Genomic DNA, 17,445 nt, shown 5'->3' with positions numbered 1-17,445 from the left:
AAAGAGCCCTCGGAGACAGTGTGAGTTCATGGAAAGGATGCTCAGTAAATGGAAGAACAAAGCAGAATCAGTAGCTTAGAAATTGTAATGCAGTTCATAGAAGTAGGTGGAATGAATCTTTGCTCCTATTTAGTTTCCCAATCTAAGATGAGAAAAGGCCTGGCTGGGTGCAGTAGCTCATGCCTGTAATCCTAGCAGTTTGGGAGGCTGAGACGGGCAGATTGCCTGAGTTCAGGCGTTCAAGACCAGCCTGGGCAACACGGTGAAACCCGGTCTCTACTAAAATACAAAAAGTTAGCTGGGCTTGGTGGCTGGTGCCTGTAATCTCAGCTGCTCAGGAGGCTGAGGCATCAGAATTGCTTGAACCTGGGAGGCAGAGGTTGCAGTGAGCTTAGATGGTGCCACTGCACTCCAGCCTGGGTGACAAAGTGAAACTCTGTCTCTAAAGAAAAAAAACAAAAACAAAAACGAAAAAAGGAGAGAAAAGGCCTAAGGAGATTGCAACCTATGCTGGGCCTGATGAATGGCTGTACCCTGCCTTGAGGTGAGTTAAAATGAAATCCAGTAGGTCTCAGTCTTCTTCATTCTGTCCCCACAAGACTTTATTAGCCCGGAGGGTTGCTCTTTTCCTAATTTTCATAGCTTCCAACTTTTGGTCACTTTTTTGTGCCTATGCAAAAGGGAATATCATTTTCTTATGCTCACCCAGTCACTGTTTCTGGGAATTGCAATTGTGAAATCAGATGGGAAATAGCAGGGCTCAGACTGAAGTATTCACCTCTACACAAGAGTTCACAGCCTTAGGAAGGGATTGGCTATAGGAGTAAGAATCAAAGGAGAGTTAAGAAAGAGAAAGAACACTACCATTCATTGAGCACTAGTGGTTGAGGATTTGCATTAGACACTTTATGTGTGTTACCTCATCCAATCCTCATGAAAATAAATGGATGTGAGGTAGGGATTGCTCCCCTGTGTTAGAGATGGGCATGCTAAGACTTCATGTTTAACATCACATAGTAAAAGTACTAAGACAACTTTCATTGAAAGAAATAGAAATGCAACACAGACTAATATAAGGGGGGAAATAGGGTTGGAGAAAGATTTCTTGGTTTAACTGGTGGTGATTTCAAGGATCAAAGGAGAAGGGACAAATATTGGCCTCAGACTGGAACCTGTGTATTTTCGTATTTCTTTTCTACTTTTATCTGTATTTTCTTTTTGAAGCTCAGGAGGACAGCCAACATCTCCAGATTTAAATCTCTTTATTCTTTCTGCTATATTTTGCTTTCTCCATGAATAAGAAATGAGTCAAAAGCATCCCAAAAGCTTTAAGTCCTATTGACTAGGAGATGTTGCTGGCATTCAAGTGCAAGTACTATGGGTCATAATTATTGGTTTGTGATAATAGTTACATCAGAAATCCTGACCCACTTAATGGAAATACTTACAGGGATGCCCAAGAATGTATATTTCTAACCATGTTCTGGGTGTTCTTCATTAGCAGTAGTTCCCAATCCTTGCTGTTCCAGGACAAAGGCTTAGTGGGGCCAAGACGGTGTTAGAGATGAGAGTTTGATCATCATTAGCACAGACATCTGAGCTTGTTCATGATGGGCTCATGATAGTGGAGAAGAAGGAGAAAATACTCCATGTAAACAAAAGTTATTTGCCCTTGTCAGGCAGCCTGATATTTTCCAGAGCTTTTACAAAGTATATATTCCACTCTTCACGATACAGAGAGCTCAGAACTTGGCCTCCAGTTCGCTTGTGGAATTTAGTAGTCTAGTTCTAATACTACCTCTTCAGCCTCTGGCAAGCATGCTACTGTTAATAGTAGGGCTTGGGAAAAGACTAAAAATAAAACAACGAAAGCAAGCCCATGCAGCCAGAGTACAAAGAACAGAGAAAATGAGATGAGCAGAGAGAACCTTATCATATAGATAAGTCAGACAACCACATGGTTTTAAAGGAAAGAAATGGATACCAATGTCCTCAGAAAGTTGAGCAGAAGAATAAATAGCAGGTGAAGGAAAACAATTGGTAATTGCTAAATTGTGTGTGATGACGGATCTATTTACAAAACTATTTAAGGGGTTCTGCTTCCTGTATTGTTACTACTAAGTAAATAGAAGTTTGTTGCCTGTCACTTGTTTGAATTTCATTCTTTGTGTAGCAAAATATAACTGTTTATCTTTCTGGATGGTTATCTGTAGAAGGAAAAAAGTTAAGACCTGCTGCTCTGTTTCTCTTTCACCTCCTCTCTCTCCTTCTCCCCATTGTTTTTGAGGTCTGGGTTGCTAACTGGACTGCATTTCTGAGACATTGACCAGAAAGTAGGCCTTAGATCTTACGCCTTCAAGGAGAGAAATCCATTTCCATCTCTTTCTTTTCCTTTTGGCTACTGTGTTGAAATAAATTCTTGTGTTCTATTTTACCCTCTTCTAGGTTTAGATGTGTGACTATGGACATCTATCTCTTTGGACATCAAAATGTTTTCTACAGGAAAGTACCGGACACCTGTTCAGTAAAACCCAGCCCACTGTTTGATGCAGCTTTGAGCAGCTAGAGGAAGAAGAGTTTCCCTCTACTCGCTGACGGAAAAGGAGAGGAGCGAATAAGGAGTCAGTTATAGCACAGAAAGTCAATCGCACCAGGAGAGGCAGTAAATGTTTCTTATTTTCCATGGAAGTGATGTTTGCATCTTCATGAATCCAGGGACAAAGGAAAGCGAGTAAGCAACGTGGTTTGCCATTTATTTTTTGATCTGTCCAGGAGGAGGCACATATCTTAATGTTATTTAGCAAATAATAATAATAATAATTTAATTAAGCTTATGTCAGTAGAAAAAGAAAGAAAATCAATGCCTAGAACTGTACCATTGATTTTAAAGGAAGAGAAAGGGGGAATTTTTTTAGTGGTTAAGAGTGAAACAGTGTGATCTCTCTATCTCAAATTTTCCCTCCATTCCTCCCTCCCTCCCTCTGCTCCTCTTACAAACACTTATGAATGTCTGTTACATGACAGATTCTGGGCTACGTATGACAGAGTACAACACGTCAGCAATGAGCTCTGCCCCCCGTATCCCCATTGGTTTATTACAAACTTCAGATAGCCATTGTAGTGTACTAGATTTATCATTTTAAAATCAGGTAAGACTGACATTCCCAAGTAACTTAACAGCGACTTTGCAGTTTACAACTCCAAGACTGGACCATGGGCTCATGATTCTCTGTCACCATCTAGAGACAATTTATACATATTGCAGGGCCAGTTCCTGGAAAACTGTGTATGAAATCATCCCAGAATTTACGGCTTTGCAAGTATTTATCAGCCCTAAAAAAGAGACTGGACATCTACAAATGAATGGAACTGCAAGTTTTGATCTTCTAGATCTAGAACTATGTAAGAAATGAGTCTTGGTTTCTGTACCCAATCATGGAGGACTTGAATCTATGGAGAGCAAGATTGACTAGGGTATGGAAGAACAGCTATAAAATCAGTTACACACCACTTACATTAAGTTCAAGAGGAGCCCTCTAGTCTCTCAACAAAATGGGCACTCAACAAAAAATGTCACAGAATAGGACTGGGAATCTGTACTATTTATCCAGGTTCTCGCCTAGGGGAATTTTACCCACCAGGAAACATTTGGAAACCTCACAACATTTTGTTGCATTTTGGGGGCTGCTACTGGCATTTAGTGGAGAGAAGCCAGAGATGCTGCTAAACATCCTATGTTTATAATGCACAGGATGATAACCCCTACCACAAATGATTATCCAGCCTAAATCTCAGTACTACTGAGGTTGAGAAACTCCACAATTGAGCATAGAGCATAGTTAAGGGTGGTTCTCCGACTTCAACCCTGACCATGGCGAGTAACCTATATTATTAACCCTAAAAGAGGAGGACCAGAGAAATATGGATAATTTCATGCAAATGTATCTTAATGGAGAGACACAAATCAGGGCCATGGTTATTTTTAGCTGAGTGTGGACAAGCCCTTTACCCTCCAGTTTCCTTCCGTATTCACCTGATGATGTTGCTGACAGTGCTGTTGATCCCAGTCTCCTGGGATTTTATTCAGCCTGTTGTTTTATTCAGCCTGTTGTTTGGTGACGTGACCTCCAGCAGTGTTTTACTGCACATCTTCGACGTCCAGTTTCCTATGGTGTCCAGTTCTTCACGGAATCACATAAAGCACTTAAGTCACTTGTGTCTGAATCACCCAAAAGTGCTTACTGCAAATGCACGCTTGGGCCGTACACCAAATCCATGGAGTCAGAATCACAGCGCTTCGTGGCCTGGAAATCTGCATTTTTAAGCTAGCATTACAGGTGATTTTGACATACATTCAAGTTTGACATAGGATGGATGAAATCACAGAAATACACCATCATCACTTCTTAAAGTCCACTTATAATGTGCTTCGAAAAATACATTCACTTACCCCTTAGGCTATCCTTTTGATGTAGCATGCTGATTCCTATTTTACAGATTATAAAACAGGGGCCACAGAGCTTAAACAGATGAAGTAGGGAAACCCAAGTGATTTGTTTAGCCCTGATGTTCTGTGAGGACTTGCCTCATGTTCCTTAGGCAGACATATCACCTTCTCTGCCTCTGCAGCCGGGGTTTACCTCTTCCCGGTCGTGTTCAATAAAACCGACTATGTGTATGGAGCTATCACTTAATCGAGGCTTGACATGGACCTCATGTTAACTATTTCAGTACCCACAGGACTGAGCAGAGTAACACATCTACCTCCACTGCCACTACCCTGGTCCCAGCAAGACACTGTCATTGTGCCCCTTCATGCCAGCAACAGTTGCCTAGTTTGTTTCTGGCCCTGCCTCAGCGCGTCCAATCCCTACCCTTGCTCAAAAAATGATTCGCATTATTTTTTTATTGGACGTGATGTTGCCTCCTACACATACACAAACCCCCATTCATTTAAATCTAATGACTTCCAACGTGCTTCGCCCCAGCTTACAAGGTCCAGCTGACCCAGCAACTGCTGTGTTTGCTTCTTCCTCTGGCCTGTAACAGTTTTCACGTGGCAATCACTTAACTACCTCGAGACCTTCATTTCTGCTGTGCCCCCTGACCTAACATGCAAGATCCTACTCCCCTCTTCCCTCGTAAAACCGATCCACTCTCTGGCCTTATTTAAGTGTCAGCGCCTAAGAGATGCCTTGCACGTGTGTGTGTGTGTGTGTGTGTGTGTGTGTGTGTGTGTGTGTGTGTGTGTGTGTGTGTAGACATCTAAATTAGATTCTGCTGCCATCTAATTTAGGAGACTATTCTTTTCCTTTTAGTATTTGTGTTCATTTTGCTTCTATTACTGTTGTCGAGCTATCCAATCAGATTCGTTTCCACTGGCCCGTGAGAATGTATTTTGTTCACCTCTGCAAACAGGGATCAAAGGATCCAATAAATGTCTTGAGTAAATGAACAGGCACACAGCAAACTGGATGCACATTCCTGGTGATGGCGTGCACTGTTTGTTATAACTGATTTCTGTGGGTTTGGGTATCTGGGGCCAAGATTCAATCTCGAAGAGTGGGAAGCACGGTCACCGGGAGAAGAGGGAGGCCCCCGCGTGCCATGAGTTTTTACATGCTGTAGACAGTGACAGGCTCATTGTTCTGGTCCTCCGGGCTGCCTCAGATTTGCTGACTCTGGGAAGCTAGGTTATCTTGTGCGCATCTGAGCCTCTTCTTCCTCATCTTTATCAAGGAATTACTAATTCCCACCTGAAAAGGGTAGGGCTTGAGGCAAATGCGATACAGCAGGGGATAGCTCCCAGCACTTAGGAGGTGTGGAGGACGCTATCTTGACTCTTTGCCAGAAGAGTTGAAAATGAGAAGGCTGCACAGACAGCGAAGAAGTCGTGCCACTCACCTGAGCCTTTCCTCTTCTGAACTCATCTCCCCAGTGCGCTTAAATTACGTTTTCCAAGCCTGACCCTGGGCGCTCCCCTCCTTCTCACGGCTGTCGGTCCCTCCCTCCCCATCACTCCCATCCAGCCTCCCCGCCCCCTTCGCCCCCTCCCTCGGAGTTGGAGCCGGGAATCCCACGCCCTTGCACCAGCCCGGGGGCTCGGACGAGCCCGGGAGCCGCTGGTCGCCAATCACCGCGCGGTGGAGAGGCGGGCGCTCGGCTCCGGCGCGCTGGGGGAGCCAGCTGGCGCTGCTTTCCCCGTAGCCTCGGACGCTCACACCGACACAGACAGACTCACAGACGGGCGGGCAGGCACCGGCAGAGTCTTTCAGCCGTTTGCGCTCCAGCCCCGGCCCAGGGAGCACCCTGCACCCCCTGGGGTGCCGCAAAGGGCAGCTCGGCAGGCCCGCGCCGGGAGAAGGGAGGGCGCGCAGGCAGCCGGAGGAGGGGAGGTCCCAGCGCGCCTCCGCTGCGATGTGAACGGCGGCGGCTCTCACCTGGAGCCGCACCTGGGGCGCCGAGCTCCGGGGCCGCGGAGAGAATGCTCGCCGCCCGTGCGCTCCGCCTGCAGCGTCTGGCCACCCGCAGCCGCCGCGCCCGCACCTGACCATGGAGTGCGCCCTCCTGCTCGCGTGCGCCCTCCCGGCCGCGGGTTCGGGCCCGCCGAGGGGCCCGGCGGGACTGGGGCGCGTGGCTAAGGCAGGTGCCGCCGAGCGGAGCTCCGAGAGCGGGTGGCAGAGGGCGCCCGACGCCAGCCCCACCGCGCCCCTCACGCGCGATGTCACCTTTTCTTTTGCAGGCGCTCCAGCTGTGCTGCCTCTGCTGTGCGTCGGTCGCCGCGGCCTTAGCCAGTGACAGCAGCAGCGGCGCCAGCGGATTAAATGATGGTTCGTATTTGCCCCCCACCCCCAAAAAGGGCCTTTCGCAGCACTTTGTCCCTTCCTTCCCCCCAAAACAGAAAAGATGGAAAAGTGCACCCCCTAACCTGGCAGGTGTACGCTGTCTTGGATTGGTTCCTATTTGGAGAGAGGGGAAGGTTGGCAAGGACTGAACTTATCAAAAGAATCAATGCCCCAAGCTGCAAGTCACATAAAAGAAAATACTCTCTCTCCTTCACAGGTGGCTTGTTAAGAAAAAAAAAAAACAAAAAAACAAAAACCTTAACTGCAGTGAGAAATTCTAAGGGAGGTGGACATTAACTAAGGAATTACTTATTTCCTCCCTCTCCTAACTCTTGGTGGGGGAAGCTAATTCTTAGTGGGAGATGAAAGAATGTGAGCCTCTTTCCTCTCTCCATCTTTCCTTATTTTTCTCTCCACTTTTGTTCCTTTTCTATCTCTTCTTTTTTCTTTCCTTTTTGCTTCCCTTGTTTCACGGATGCCTAAGGCTGCTTTTAGAGAGAGGAAAGCAGGTGACTTGAGGTCTCTGAGTCCTTTATCTTTTCTGACGTCGCGCAGCCACAAACTTCCTAGAACATCCCTCACTTCTGTCATTTATTAACTTCCCAGTGGCGCGCAGAGGGAAATCCTTGTTTTGATTGTTTCCCATCAGCTACAGGAGAACAGCTGATTCCTGACGCAACGCGTCTAGGAAAACCTTACTGTTCAACCTCGGTTCTTTAGAATTCTGTAAATTTTAGTTTTGCAAGGTTATCTCCTTTTCTTGTCAGGGTAAAGAGGTCATGATGGGGAGTGGGGCAGGATGGAGTCATGCAGAAGGGATTCACCTTTTGTCCCACAGAGAGGCTGCAGTTTCTAAAACCACCTCTCATTCTTATATCAGGATCAAATGGCTGGAGGCCATGTCCGACCCAGCCACCACTTTGTAAAGGCCTTATGCTTACTCAGCTCCTGAAGTGATCAGTCAGAGATCACTCTTTACAGGGGACACTGACTGCCCTTCTTCTATGAAGGACTGAATGTAACCAATAGCCTGTTATTCTCCCCTTGGAAACAAGCTGGTAGCAGGTGTCTGAGGGACCTTGATGGCTGATTCCATAGAAGGCTGGCTGGATAACGTGCCTGCAGAGCCTTCCAAGTAAGAGCAGGCAGAGTTTCATATAATTTGGGACAAGACGGTGAGAAACAAACTTCTGCATATGTCAGGAAGCATTTTCATAGTTAAGTTTTAGTTTGACAGGAGGAGGAGGTAAACTTTCTCTAAGGACTTGCACATAATGAAGAGCCACAGCCCTTTAAAGCAATATATCAGATTTTTAAGAGAAGAAAAATATTGTATGTCTGGCTCAGATTTTCAAGGTTAAGAGAAGGGAAAAACTCCCCCCCCCCCCATTATTTTAAAATATGTGTGTCAATTTTATAGCATTTTTAGTTAAAGGACGAAGTCAAGAAAAATGGGAGTGGGAGGACATAAAGAATATAAAAATGAAAGCTGCCCAAGGAATAAGAGTCACAGATGGTTCATAAACAGAAGAAAATTATTGTCTATTGGGGAGAATTTTTTTTTTTTTATGTGAAGCTAATTAGGCCATCACTCATTGATCCTTGGTAGCTACCAGGGCTCCACTTTTCCTTTGTTTGTTTGTTTGTTTTGGAGGAGGGGAAAAGTTGTTGACTGTTTAGGGGAAAGGGAAATTCTTCCTTTTCCTCCTCCAGTAACCAGGGACCCAAGTGACTCAAACATACCTCATCGTTATTCAACATCTTTCTAAACACTTTCCAAAGTAGTTTCCCATTCTGTGCCTCGGAAGTGGAAATGTGGAGTGTTTTTAATGTGCAGAGGGCATATTCCAAATCATTTTGTGGGATGATGCTTTTCAGCTTCAATGTTTGGTGAAAGGAAACACTGTGCTGGCTTTGCTTTTCAAATAGCAAATTGGATTTTAGCTCCTCCTCTTTGGAACATTTAGCAATGAGTGCTGCTCTAGGGAGCAATGGTGAATGTATTTTTAAACATGCCTTTCCAGGTGTCCCCTGATAAGCCACTCCCCCACCAACATGCCTGAGCAATTTTATACATCAGACTATATAGGAGGGTTCTGAGAATTTTGAGGCATTTTTGTGCATGTGCTGTATTTTATGCTTACAATTAAATGGGATCATCCCTGTGAAAGCTCACAGTAAAAATGCTAAGAGTGATACAAGTGCCAGAGTTTTCTTTTCACAAATAATATTGGAAATATGAAAATGCTCTTGCTTGTTAATGATCTGAAATATCATCTGAAGCTACCCCACACTGTGAGTCAGGACTTGAAGTGTAAACTCTGCCTCTGCCAAAATGCTCCCGATTCAGTTTAAGCACAGATAAATTAACCTCCTTGAAGAAAATTCCTGATTTTGTAGTTTTATATTCATTAACTTTATCTTCCAAAAAATTAAATTTTATATACATGACTCTGTGGCCAATATATTAAAAGATCCAGACCATTAAACATCAAAAGAACATTCTAAATCTCTCTCCAGACGAGAGGCGTTACATTTTTCCACGGACATCCACGAAATTCATGAAAATCGTGATTGGCTTTCGGGCACCTGTAGAAATGACTGTGGCAGAGTTAATTGTAGAGACAGATCTTCTGCTTCCTGTGCTGCTCTGAATTATAGTTGATCTAGGTGCAAGGCAACAGGAACAAAGATATCTTTGAGTTTTGTGTTGCTCTTTGCCAGCCTGCTGGAAAGTGACCATTTGGAACTGTGGGCTCTGGGTGCTGACAGCTAAACTTTTCCCATTGCAGATTATGTCTTTGTCACGCCAGTAGAAGTAGACTCAGCCGGGTCATATATTTCACACGACATTTTGCACAACGGCAGGAAAAAGCGATCGGCGCAGAATGCCAGAAGCTCCCTGCACTACCGATTTTCAGCATTTGGACAGGAACTGCACTTAGAACTTAAGCCCTCGGCGATTTTGAGCAGTCACTTTATTGTCCAGGTACTTGGAAAAGATGGTGCTTCAGAGACTCTGAAACCCGAGGTGCAGCAATGCTTCTATCAGGGATTTATCAGAAATGACAGCTCCTCCTCTGTCGCTGTGTCTACGTGTGCTGGCTTGGTAAGTTCACCCCAGTCTGAGTTGAGCTCCCTCTTTCGTGTTTTGTGTAACTTGAGTGAACAGATGTCTGCAATATAAGTGCTCTTCGAGCCAAGTCCACACATTCACACTGTCAGCCTTGATACTTCTAATATTCTCAATTGAATTAATCTAATCTGCTCCCAGAAAAAGAAAATATAATAGAACTTTAATTACCATTTAGAACATTCTTTTGATGTTTAATGGTCTGGGACTTTTCATTCTCCATGTTTGAGATGATCCCCAAGGAAATTAACTTGATGGATGCCATTCGCTTTGTAATGTCCTGGGAGACCAGGCATTCTATAAATCTAACAAGCTGCATGCGTCTACATGGCTTTGAAATGGGAAAACTGTATTTCAAAGCAAAATTGCATTCAGCAGCCCTGGTAAGATCAACCTTCACTTTGCTGAAGGGAGGCCCTTTGTTTTCTTTGAACTAATCTGTTGCTGGTGTCCTGCTCACATAAGACATCCTTTTAGAATGTGGTGTGCTGTGTTCCTGGGCTGGCAGGATTCAATGTGGCATCCAGGGAAGCAGAACCTTTTAAAAGCATTTGGGACAAGCGTTATTTCCTGCCTATGTAATCCTCATCTGCTGAGCACCAGGCCAAGAATATCATTGTAAATGATACTCTTCTCAGGATTCAATCAAATATACGAGGTGGTAAATGGTGTTCTGGGTTGATTTCATTCTGTGTTGTGATTGAGAAGTGTCCTGAATTGACAGAAGAGTTGGTGTGTGTTGAGACACACGGCAATTATGCTCTGGCATGGCCAGAAGAAGGAAAATGTGAGAAAACCCAGATGAGAATGTAGTTAGTAATGTACATGGTACATCATGGCACAAAACAAGATGTGGCTTGGGTGCGGGTGAATGAGGACCCCCATGTTCTTCATTAGTTGAAACTTTCAGTTACTTTTTTAATTTTTTACCCCTATTTTGGCCTGAAATTTAGCTAAAACCTCTCTTTACAACCACAATCATGGTATTCTTTCTTTGGTCTATTTAAAATGATGAACGTGGCTCACCAATGACCTACATATTATTACATGGTTACGCGCCCCTGTGTATGCACACATGACTATATCTTGATTTTCTGTTTGTTTGTTTGTTTGTTTTGTTGTGGCATATCTCCTGGTCTTTATTTAGCATCCCCTCTGTATTTCTCTTTCTTCTGTCTATTTCCAGTATCCTAAAGGAGGAGTTTACACAACCCACCATACTGGCTTAAACTATCTCATTCCACATACCAGTAGTTAAAAGCAGTCTGCCCAGGTTCTAATTCTCACACCAGCATTTACTCATAGGACCCTGGACTAATTATTTAACTCTGTGTTAAGTAGAGTTAACTATGCCTTAGTTTCTTTATTTCTAAGATGGGAATAACAAGAGTTTACATCACAGGGCAGTGGGGATTCAATGATTTCTTATGTGGAAAGTGCTATAGCAGTTCCTGGCAGGAATAATTGCCCTATAGCTGTTCTATTTTCAGCAAAACTTAGCCTCCTCATGTTTAACACTCTCAGGACTCCACTCTGTGAGTGATGAGAAATCTGATCAATTGTCTCATATTAATAATCTCATGGTAATAGATTAATATTATCAAAATTTTACATGGGTAGAATCAAATTTTTCTTTATGAGGATTTCACAATGCTTTTATCCTTTTTTTTTTTTTAACTTTTAGGTTCAGGGGTATAAGTGAAGGTTTTGTTACATAGGTGAACTCATGTCACAGGGGTTTGTTGTACAGATTATTTCATCACCCAGATATTAAGCCCAGTACCCAATGGTTATCTTTCTGTTCCTCTCTCTTCTACCACCCTCCACCCCCAAGTAGACCACAGTGTCTGTTGTTCCCTTCTTTGTGTCCATGACTTCTCATCATTTAGCTCCCACTTACAAGTGAGAACGTGCGATTTGAATTTCTGTTCCTGCATTAGTTTGCTAATGATAATAGCCTTCCTCTCCATCTGTGTTCCTGCAAAAGACCTGATCTCGTTTATTTTTATGGCTGCATAGTATTCCGTGGTGTCTGTGTACCACATTTTCTTCATCCAATCCGTCACTGATGGGCATTTAGGTTGATTCCATGTCTTTGCTATTGTGAATAGTGCAGCAATAAACATTCACATGCATGTGTCTTTATGTTAGAATGGTTTATGTTCCTCCCATACCTAGTAATGGGATTGCTGGGTCAAATGGTAGTTCTGCTTTTAGCTCTTCAAAAAATTGCCATAGTGCTTTCCATAATGGTTGAACTAATTTATACCCGTACCAATAGTTTGGGGCTGGTATGACTGAACATTCCTGTATATGCATTTTGATGAACTTATGGACACATTCTTTTGGACACATGCCTAAGAATAAAGTCGTTGAGGCACAGAGTATGTATAAATTGAGTATTCCATATCTGAAATGTTCGGGACCAGAAGTGTTGTGGATTTTCAATTTGGGGAGGATTTTGGAATATTTGCAGAATATATTCTGGTTGAGCATCTCTAATGCACAAATCTGAAATGCTCCAATAAGCATTTTCTTTGAGTGTCATATCAGTACTCAAAAGTTTCAGATTTTGGAGCATTTCAGATTTCAAATTTTTGGGTTGAGGTGCTCAACCTGTGTATGTTCAGCTTTAATGAGCACTGACAAGCAGCTTTTCAAAGTGGTTGTGCTAATTTAAACTCACATCACCAGTGTATGAGAGTTCCAGTTGCTCCAAATCCTCCTGAACACTTGATATTGCCTATTTTTCCACTTTAGCTGTTCTGATTGATAGGTGTGAAGTAGTACCACATTATGGGTGTAGTTTACATTTTTCTGATGGTTAATGAAATTGAATGCATTTTTTTTTGTTTACATTTTCTTATAGACATTGCTCAGCTTCTTTGGCTAATCAGGGGTTCATAACTCCTCTAGAGTTAATTAGCAACTATAGTAATGGATTCAGAATAGTAGATTCAAGAGTTCAGAAAAGGAACAAGCCTTTAACAAGCTTGTTGGAGAGACTCATCGAGTTAACATGCCGGGAGAGACAGCCACTCTTCTTCTGTTAATACAGAGACTGAGAAAAGATGAATGAGACTGGGAGATGAAACATTTTCACCTGAAGTTTATATATCAGTGTTTCTCTGAGTGGGGCCAGACCACTGGCCTTAGGATCCTTTTGGATGTGGTAGCAATTTTCTCGTGTGCATGCAGTGTATATTAGGAAAGCAATGTCACCTTTAAATGATTTGACAAAGTACTAATAGGAATCTACCATTATCTTGACTGCTAGAGAAGTCCACAAAGAAAGTGAAAAATGGTAGAATGGTTATAATAGTGAATACATATGTACACACATACATATAAGTAGACATGCATGCATACATACTCCAGCTAAAATTTTCCTAGCAGAGAATTTGTCTTAATAATTCAGAATTAACCTGTTTAAAATATTTGTAATAATTTCTTAAAATGCACCCACCTCCCCTGCCAACTCACAGGTCTCACTTTATTCCAGAGTTGAGGTGGTTGTTACTTACTTGGAATAATTCATGAAACAGGATTGCACACTTCCCGGAGTAAATACTGCCTACTGTTATGTTTAGAGATGATTATTTTAAAATTTTTGAATGCTTTTATACATGCAACCTAGAAAAGGTCACCCCTGTCTTCTATACCAGGTGGCCTTATAATCTGTGAAGGTACTGGGATTTGCAGCCTTTGTCCCAGAACCTCAGAGGTACAGATTAACCTAATCTCATCGTGATCTGCCATGTCTGTCCTTTCTGCTGTATCCAGCCTCCCTCTGACTAGCACAGGGATGAGAAAGTCATTACATCCAGCAAGTCATGACCTTGTTGAAGACTCTTCATCTTGCTGTTCAACCACAGTCTTACAATTTTTACCTATATTTTTAAATTTTGTCTTCCAACAGAACAAACTTGCGTCTTTCTTCCTATGTGCTAAGAGATCTAAGAAATTTTGCTGCTCAAAAATAGTCTTAGTGATCCTTTTTGTCAGGACAGTGATTATCAGAGTGTGATCAACTATGATAGCTTCACCTGAAGGGCTGGAAATGTGCATTTCTTTGTCCACAACAGAAACTCGGGGAGGCTGGGCACAGGAAAGCGTATTTTTAATTCTGCAAATGATTCTGATGCATACAAACATCTGAGAACCACTTAGTGAAAATGCTTGTATTTTTGGAACTTGTTAGAAAGACACATTGACTCATCAGTTTTTATTGTTGTTATTTTTTAGAGACAGGGTCCTACTCTGTCATCTGGGCTTGAGTACAGTGGTATAATCATGGCTCACTGGAGCCTCAACTTCCCAGGCTTAAGCATTCCTCCCAACTCAGCCCCCCAAGTAGCTGAGACTACAGGCACGTACTACCACACCCAGCCAATTTTTGTAGAGGTGAGGTTTTCCATGTTGCCCAGGCTGGCCTCGAACTTTTGGGCTCAGGCAATCTTCCTGCCTCAGCCTCCCAAAGTGCTGGGATTACCAGGCTTGAGCCACCACACCCCACCCCATCCTTTTTTCATTCGACAACTGTTAGCCTCTAGTGTGTCAGGCACTGTTGAGAGCATGGTGGATGAAGCTTACCAACAAGATGGATGTTAGATCCAGGTTGTAGAGGTTACAATCTAGGGGAGAGGATGGAGCAATACTTTTAGACCTGGAAATTGCGATTTTTATTGTGAACCAAGCTGTGACTCAACACTGGAACGAGGAGTTTACAGAGTGTGGTTTTAGAAAAGTGGGGAGCTGGTCAAGTTATTGCCAAAATGCCACCTCTCTGAGCTGTACAATGCATATTAGCATATTGACAAGTCAGAAATGTCTTATATTAAAGACACCTGTTTAACTCTGTTCATACCTAGAGTTTCCCTAACTTCTTTGGTCAATGATTTTTTTTTTTTTCCAAGGAGCATCTCTTCACAGTTTGGTGGTGACGTGAAAAACGTCAACACAATGGTTCCCAAAAGAGATACTATAATATTATGTATTAATTTTTATCTGTTAAGAGATGCTCCAGGAATAAGTGCTTTATGGTCACACAAGTTACGGAAAATTTAGAGGTTTAAAGGAAGCTAAACAAACATCTTTAACAGATTTCATACGTTTTAATACACTAATATGCATTGTGAAGTGCCAAAAGGTGGAATTTCCATACTAGTTTGACCACTCCTCCCCAAACCCCCCCCCCCTTTTTTTTTTTTTTTGAGATGGATTCTCACTCTCTTGCCCAGGCTGGAGTACAGTGACATGATCTTGGCTCACTGCAACTTCGGTCTCCCGGATTCAAGTAATTCTCCTGCCTCAGCCTCCTAAGCAACTGGGATTACCGGCGCCCACCACCACGCCCAGCTAATTTTTTTGATATTTTTAGTAGAGATGGGGCTTCAGCATGTTGGCCAGGCTGATCTTGAACTCCTGACCTCAGGTGATCCACCTGCCTCAGCCTCCCAAAGTGCTGGAATTGCAGGTGTGAGTCACTGTGCCCAGCCCACTCCTCCTCTTTTTGAATCACACTTCCATTAACACCTTGTACCAGTGTTCTGTGGTTCACCCTAAAACAGCAGTTTCTAAATCTGAGATTATTTGTACTTGTACCTGATATGTGTTCCTGTTGGGGAAATGCACCCCTTGCTTAAGAAATTCTAAACCAAGCTCCATTCTTCATGTGAAGATTGAATGAAAATACATGCAAAAACTGTCACTCATATTGCATTTCTGCCCAGCTTTGTAATACATGGGTGAGTTTACCATTGATGAATAACTTCAGTGAAGGCCCAGCTGGCAAGAGTAGTGGACTGCTTTGCTGTTTCTCTTGGATCTTCTGCCTGGTGTCTGATTACTATCGAGCCTTAGCACTGCATCTGCCACTCTGAGTGCAGTATGTACCGTGATCAAGGCTGCCATGAGAACCCCCTCCAGCCTCAATTCCTGATGCATCATCCAATTTTGTCACTCGGTTTACCCTTATTTCTCTTTTCTTTGTCCCCAACAATTAAACCGTAAGTGGCGTTTCTCCCCCATGGCTGGCTGCCCTAATGTCCCCATTGTATCTTTTTTTAGTGGTGGCCTTTTTTAGACTATGACTGCAGTGACCCATTCTCCAGAGAGCCTGGGTTCTTGCAGAACTTTGGAAGCAATTGGATTTCAATAGGCGGTAGGGACGCTTTGATCTCCCCCTTTCAAAAGTATTTTATGACTCAGAAAGCTCAGTCATTGAGTTGTCTGTTGCTGGTCACTGCCTGCCAAACAGTCTTTACAAAAGCTGATTTCCATTCATAAAAGGGCTGAAGTTGAATGACCTTCGTCCATGGCGGGCAGAAAGAAACTAGGATCGGCTGCTTTGGAGGCTTTGGAGAGCCTTGTTAGTTAGTAGGGGTTTGTTGAATTACATATACCCCCTTGGAGCTTTTCGGTCACTTGAGAGGATCACGTGAAGTTAAGGATTACACTGGGTTGTATTTACGTGTTTTGTGAGACAGGCTAACTGAAATCAGTGATGTTTTCTTAGGCTCAATTCATTAAGAAAGGGTAAAAAGTTTTTGTTGTTTTGTTTTGGCTTCTCCTTAAGACATGATTTGTAAAGAGAATTATTTGCTCATAAGAAACTTGTAGCAAAATGCCAGATCAGCCTCCTTTTTAAAAAGAATAGCCAAGGTTATTGCCAGAGAGCAGGACCCCAAGGTGACTAAGGCCAGTTTGAGGGGCCTCACATGGGAGGCTGAAAGGCCAATCCTTCCTGCCTATGCTGCCTGCCTTTTTTTTTTTTTTTTTTTGAGACAAAGTTTTGTTCTTATTGTCCATGCTAGAGTGCAATGGCGTGATCTCGGCTCACTGCAACCTCTGCCTCGCGGAGTCAAGCAATTCTCCTGCCTCAGCCTGCCCAGTAGCTAGAATTACAGGCATGCGCCACCATGTCCGGCTAATTTTGTATTTTTAGTAGAAATGGAGTTTCTCCATGTTGGCCAGGCTGGTCTTGAACTCCTGACCTTAGGTGATCCGCCCGCCTCGGCCTCCCAAAGTGCTGGGATTACAGGCGTGAGCCACCGCGCCCGGCCTGCCTGCCTTTTTGGATATGGCCACTAAGACATCAGGCTCCCCAAGTCCTGTGTTGTAAGTATTGGGCTTCCTTCGTGTCTCTGGGCCTTGGTTTTCTCATCTGTAAAGTGGGAATGGTAATCCTCTGTTTCTCTCATAAGACTGTGAAGATTTATGAGTGCTGAGCTTGGTACTCAGTGGAAGCTCCGTGCTTGATTAGTCTTAACTTTGAACTAGGAGAAGGTCTGGGAAGGAAATGGCCATTGAACTCACCCACAACACACACACATATTCTCTCTTTCTCTCTCTCTCTCTCTTTTTTTTTTTTTTTGAGACGGAGTCTTACTCTGTTGCCCAGGCTGGAGTGCACTGGTGTGTTCTTGGCTCACTGCAAGCTCTGCCTCCCAGGTTCATGCCATTCTC

The 17,445-nt window shown here is 43.4% G+C and overlaps 1 protein-coding gene across 2 annotated transcripts in view; it reads left to right on the top strand.

Annotated features, from left to right (window-relative positions):
• The first annotated feature begins 6,219 nt into the window (after positions 1 to 6,219).
• The window catches only part of ADAMTS18 (ADAM metallopeptidase with thrombospondin type 1 motif 18), a 152,355-nt gene continuing 141,129 nt past the window's right edge, over positions 6,220 to 17,445 (top strand). For both annotated transcript variants that reach the window (XM_005592600.4, XM_005592601.4), the window contains exons 1-3: positions 6,220 to 6,642; positions 6,743 to 6,830; positions 9,638 to 9,954. In XM_005592600.4, coding sequence (XP_005592657.3) covers positions 6,553 to 6,642; positions 6,743 to 6,830; positions 9,638 to 9,954 — 495 coding nt within the window. In that variant the 5' untranslated portion in view covers positions 6,220 to 6,552. The remainder of the gene's footprint in view (positions 6,643 to 6,742; positions 6,831 to 9,637; positions 9,955 to 17,445) is intronic.

The sequence above is a fragment of the Macaca fascicularis genome, chromosome 20 (assembly GCF_037993035.2).
Source record: "Macaca fascicularis isolate 582-1 chromosome 20, T2T-MFA8v1.1".
Classification (NCBI taxonomy): Eukaryota; Metazoa; Chordata; class Mammalia; order Primates; family Cercopithecidae; genus Macaca; species Macaca fascicularis.
The sequence above is the reverse complement of the archived record's forward strand: the minus strand, read 5'-3'. Positions and strand labels throughout refer to the sequence as shown.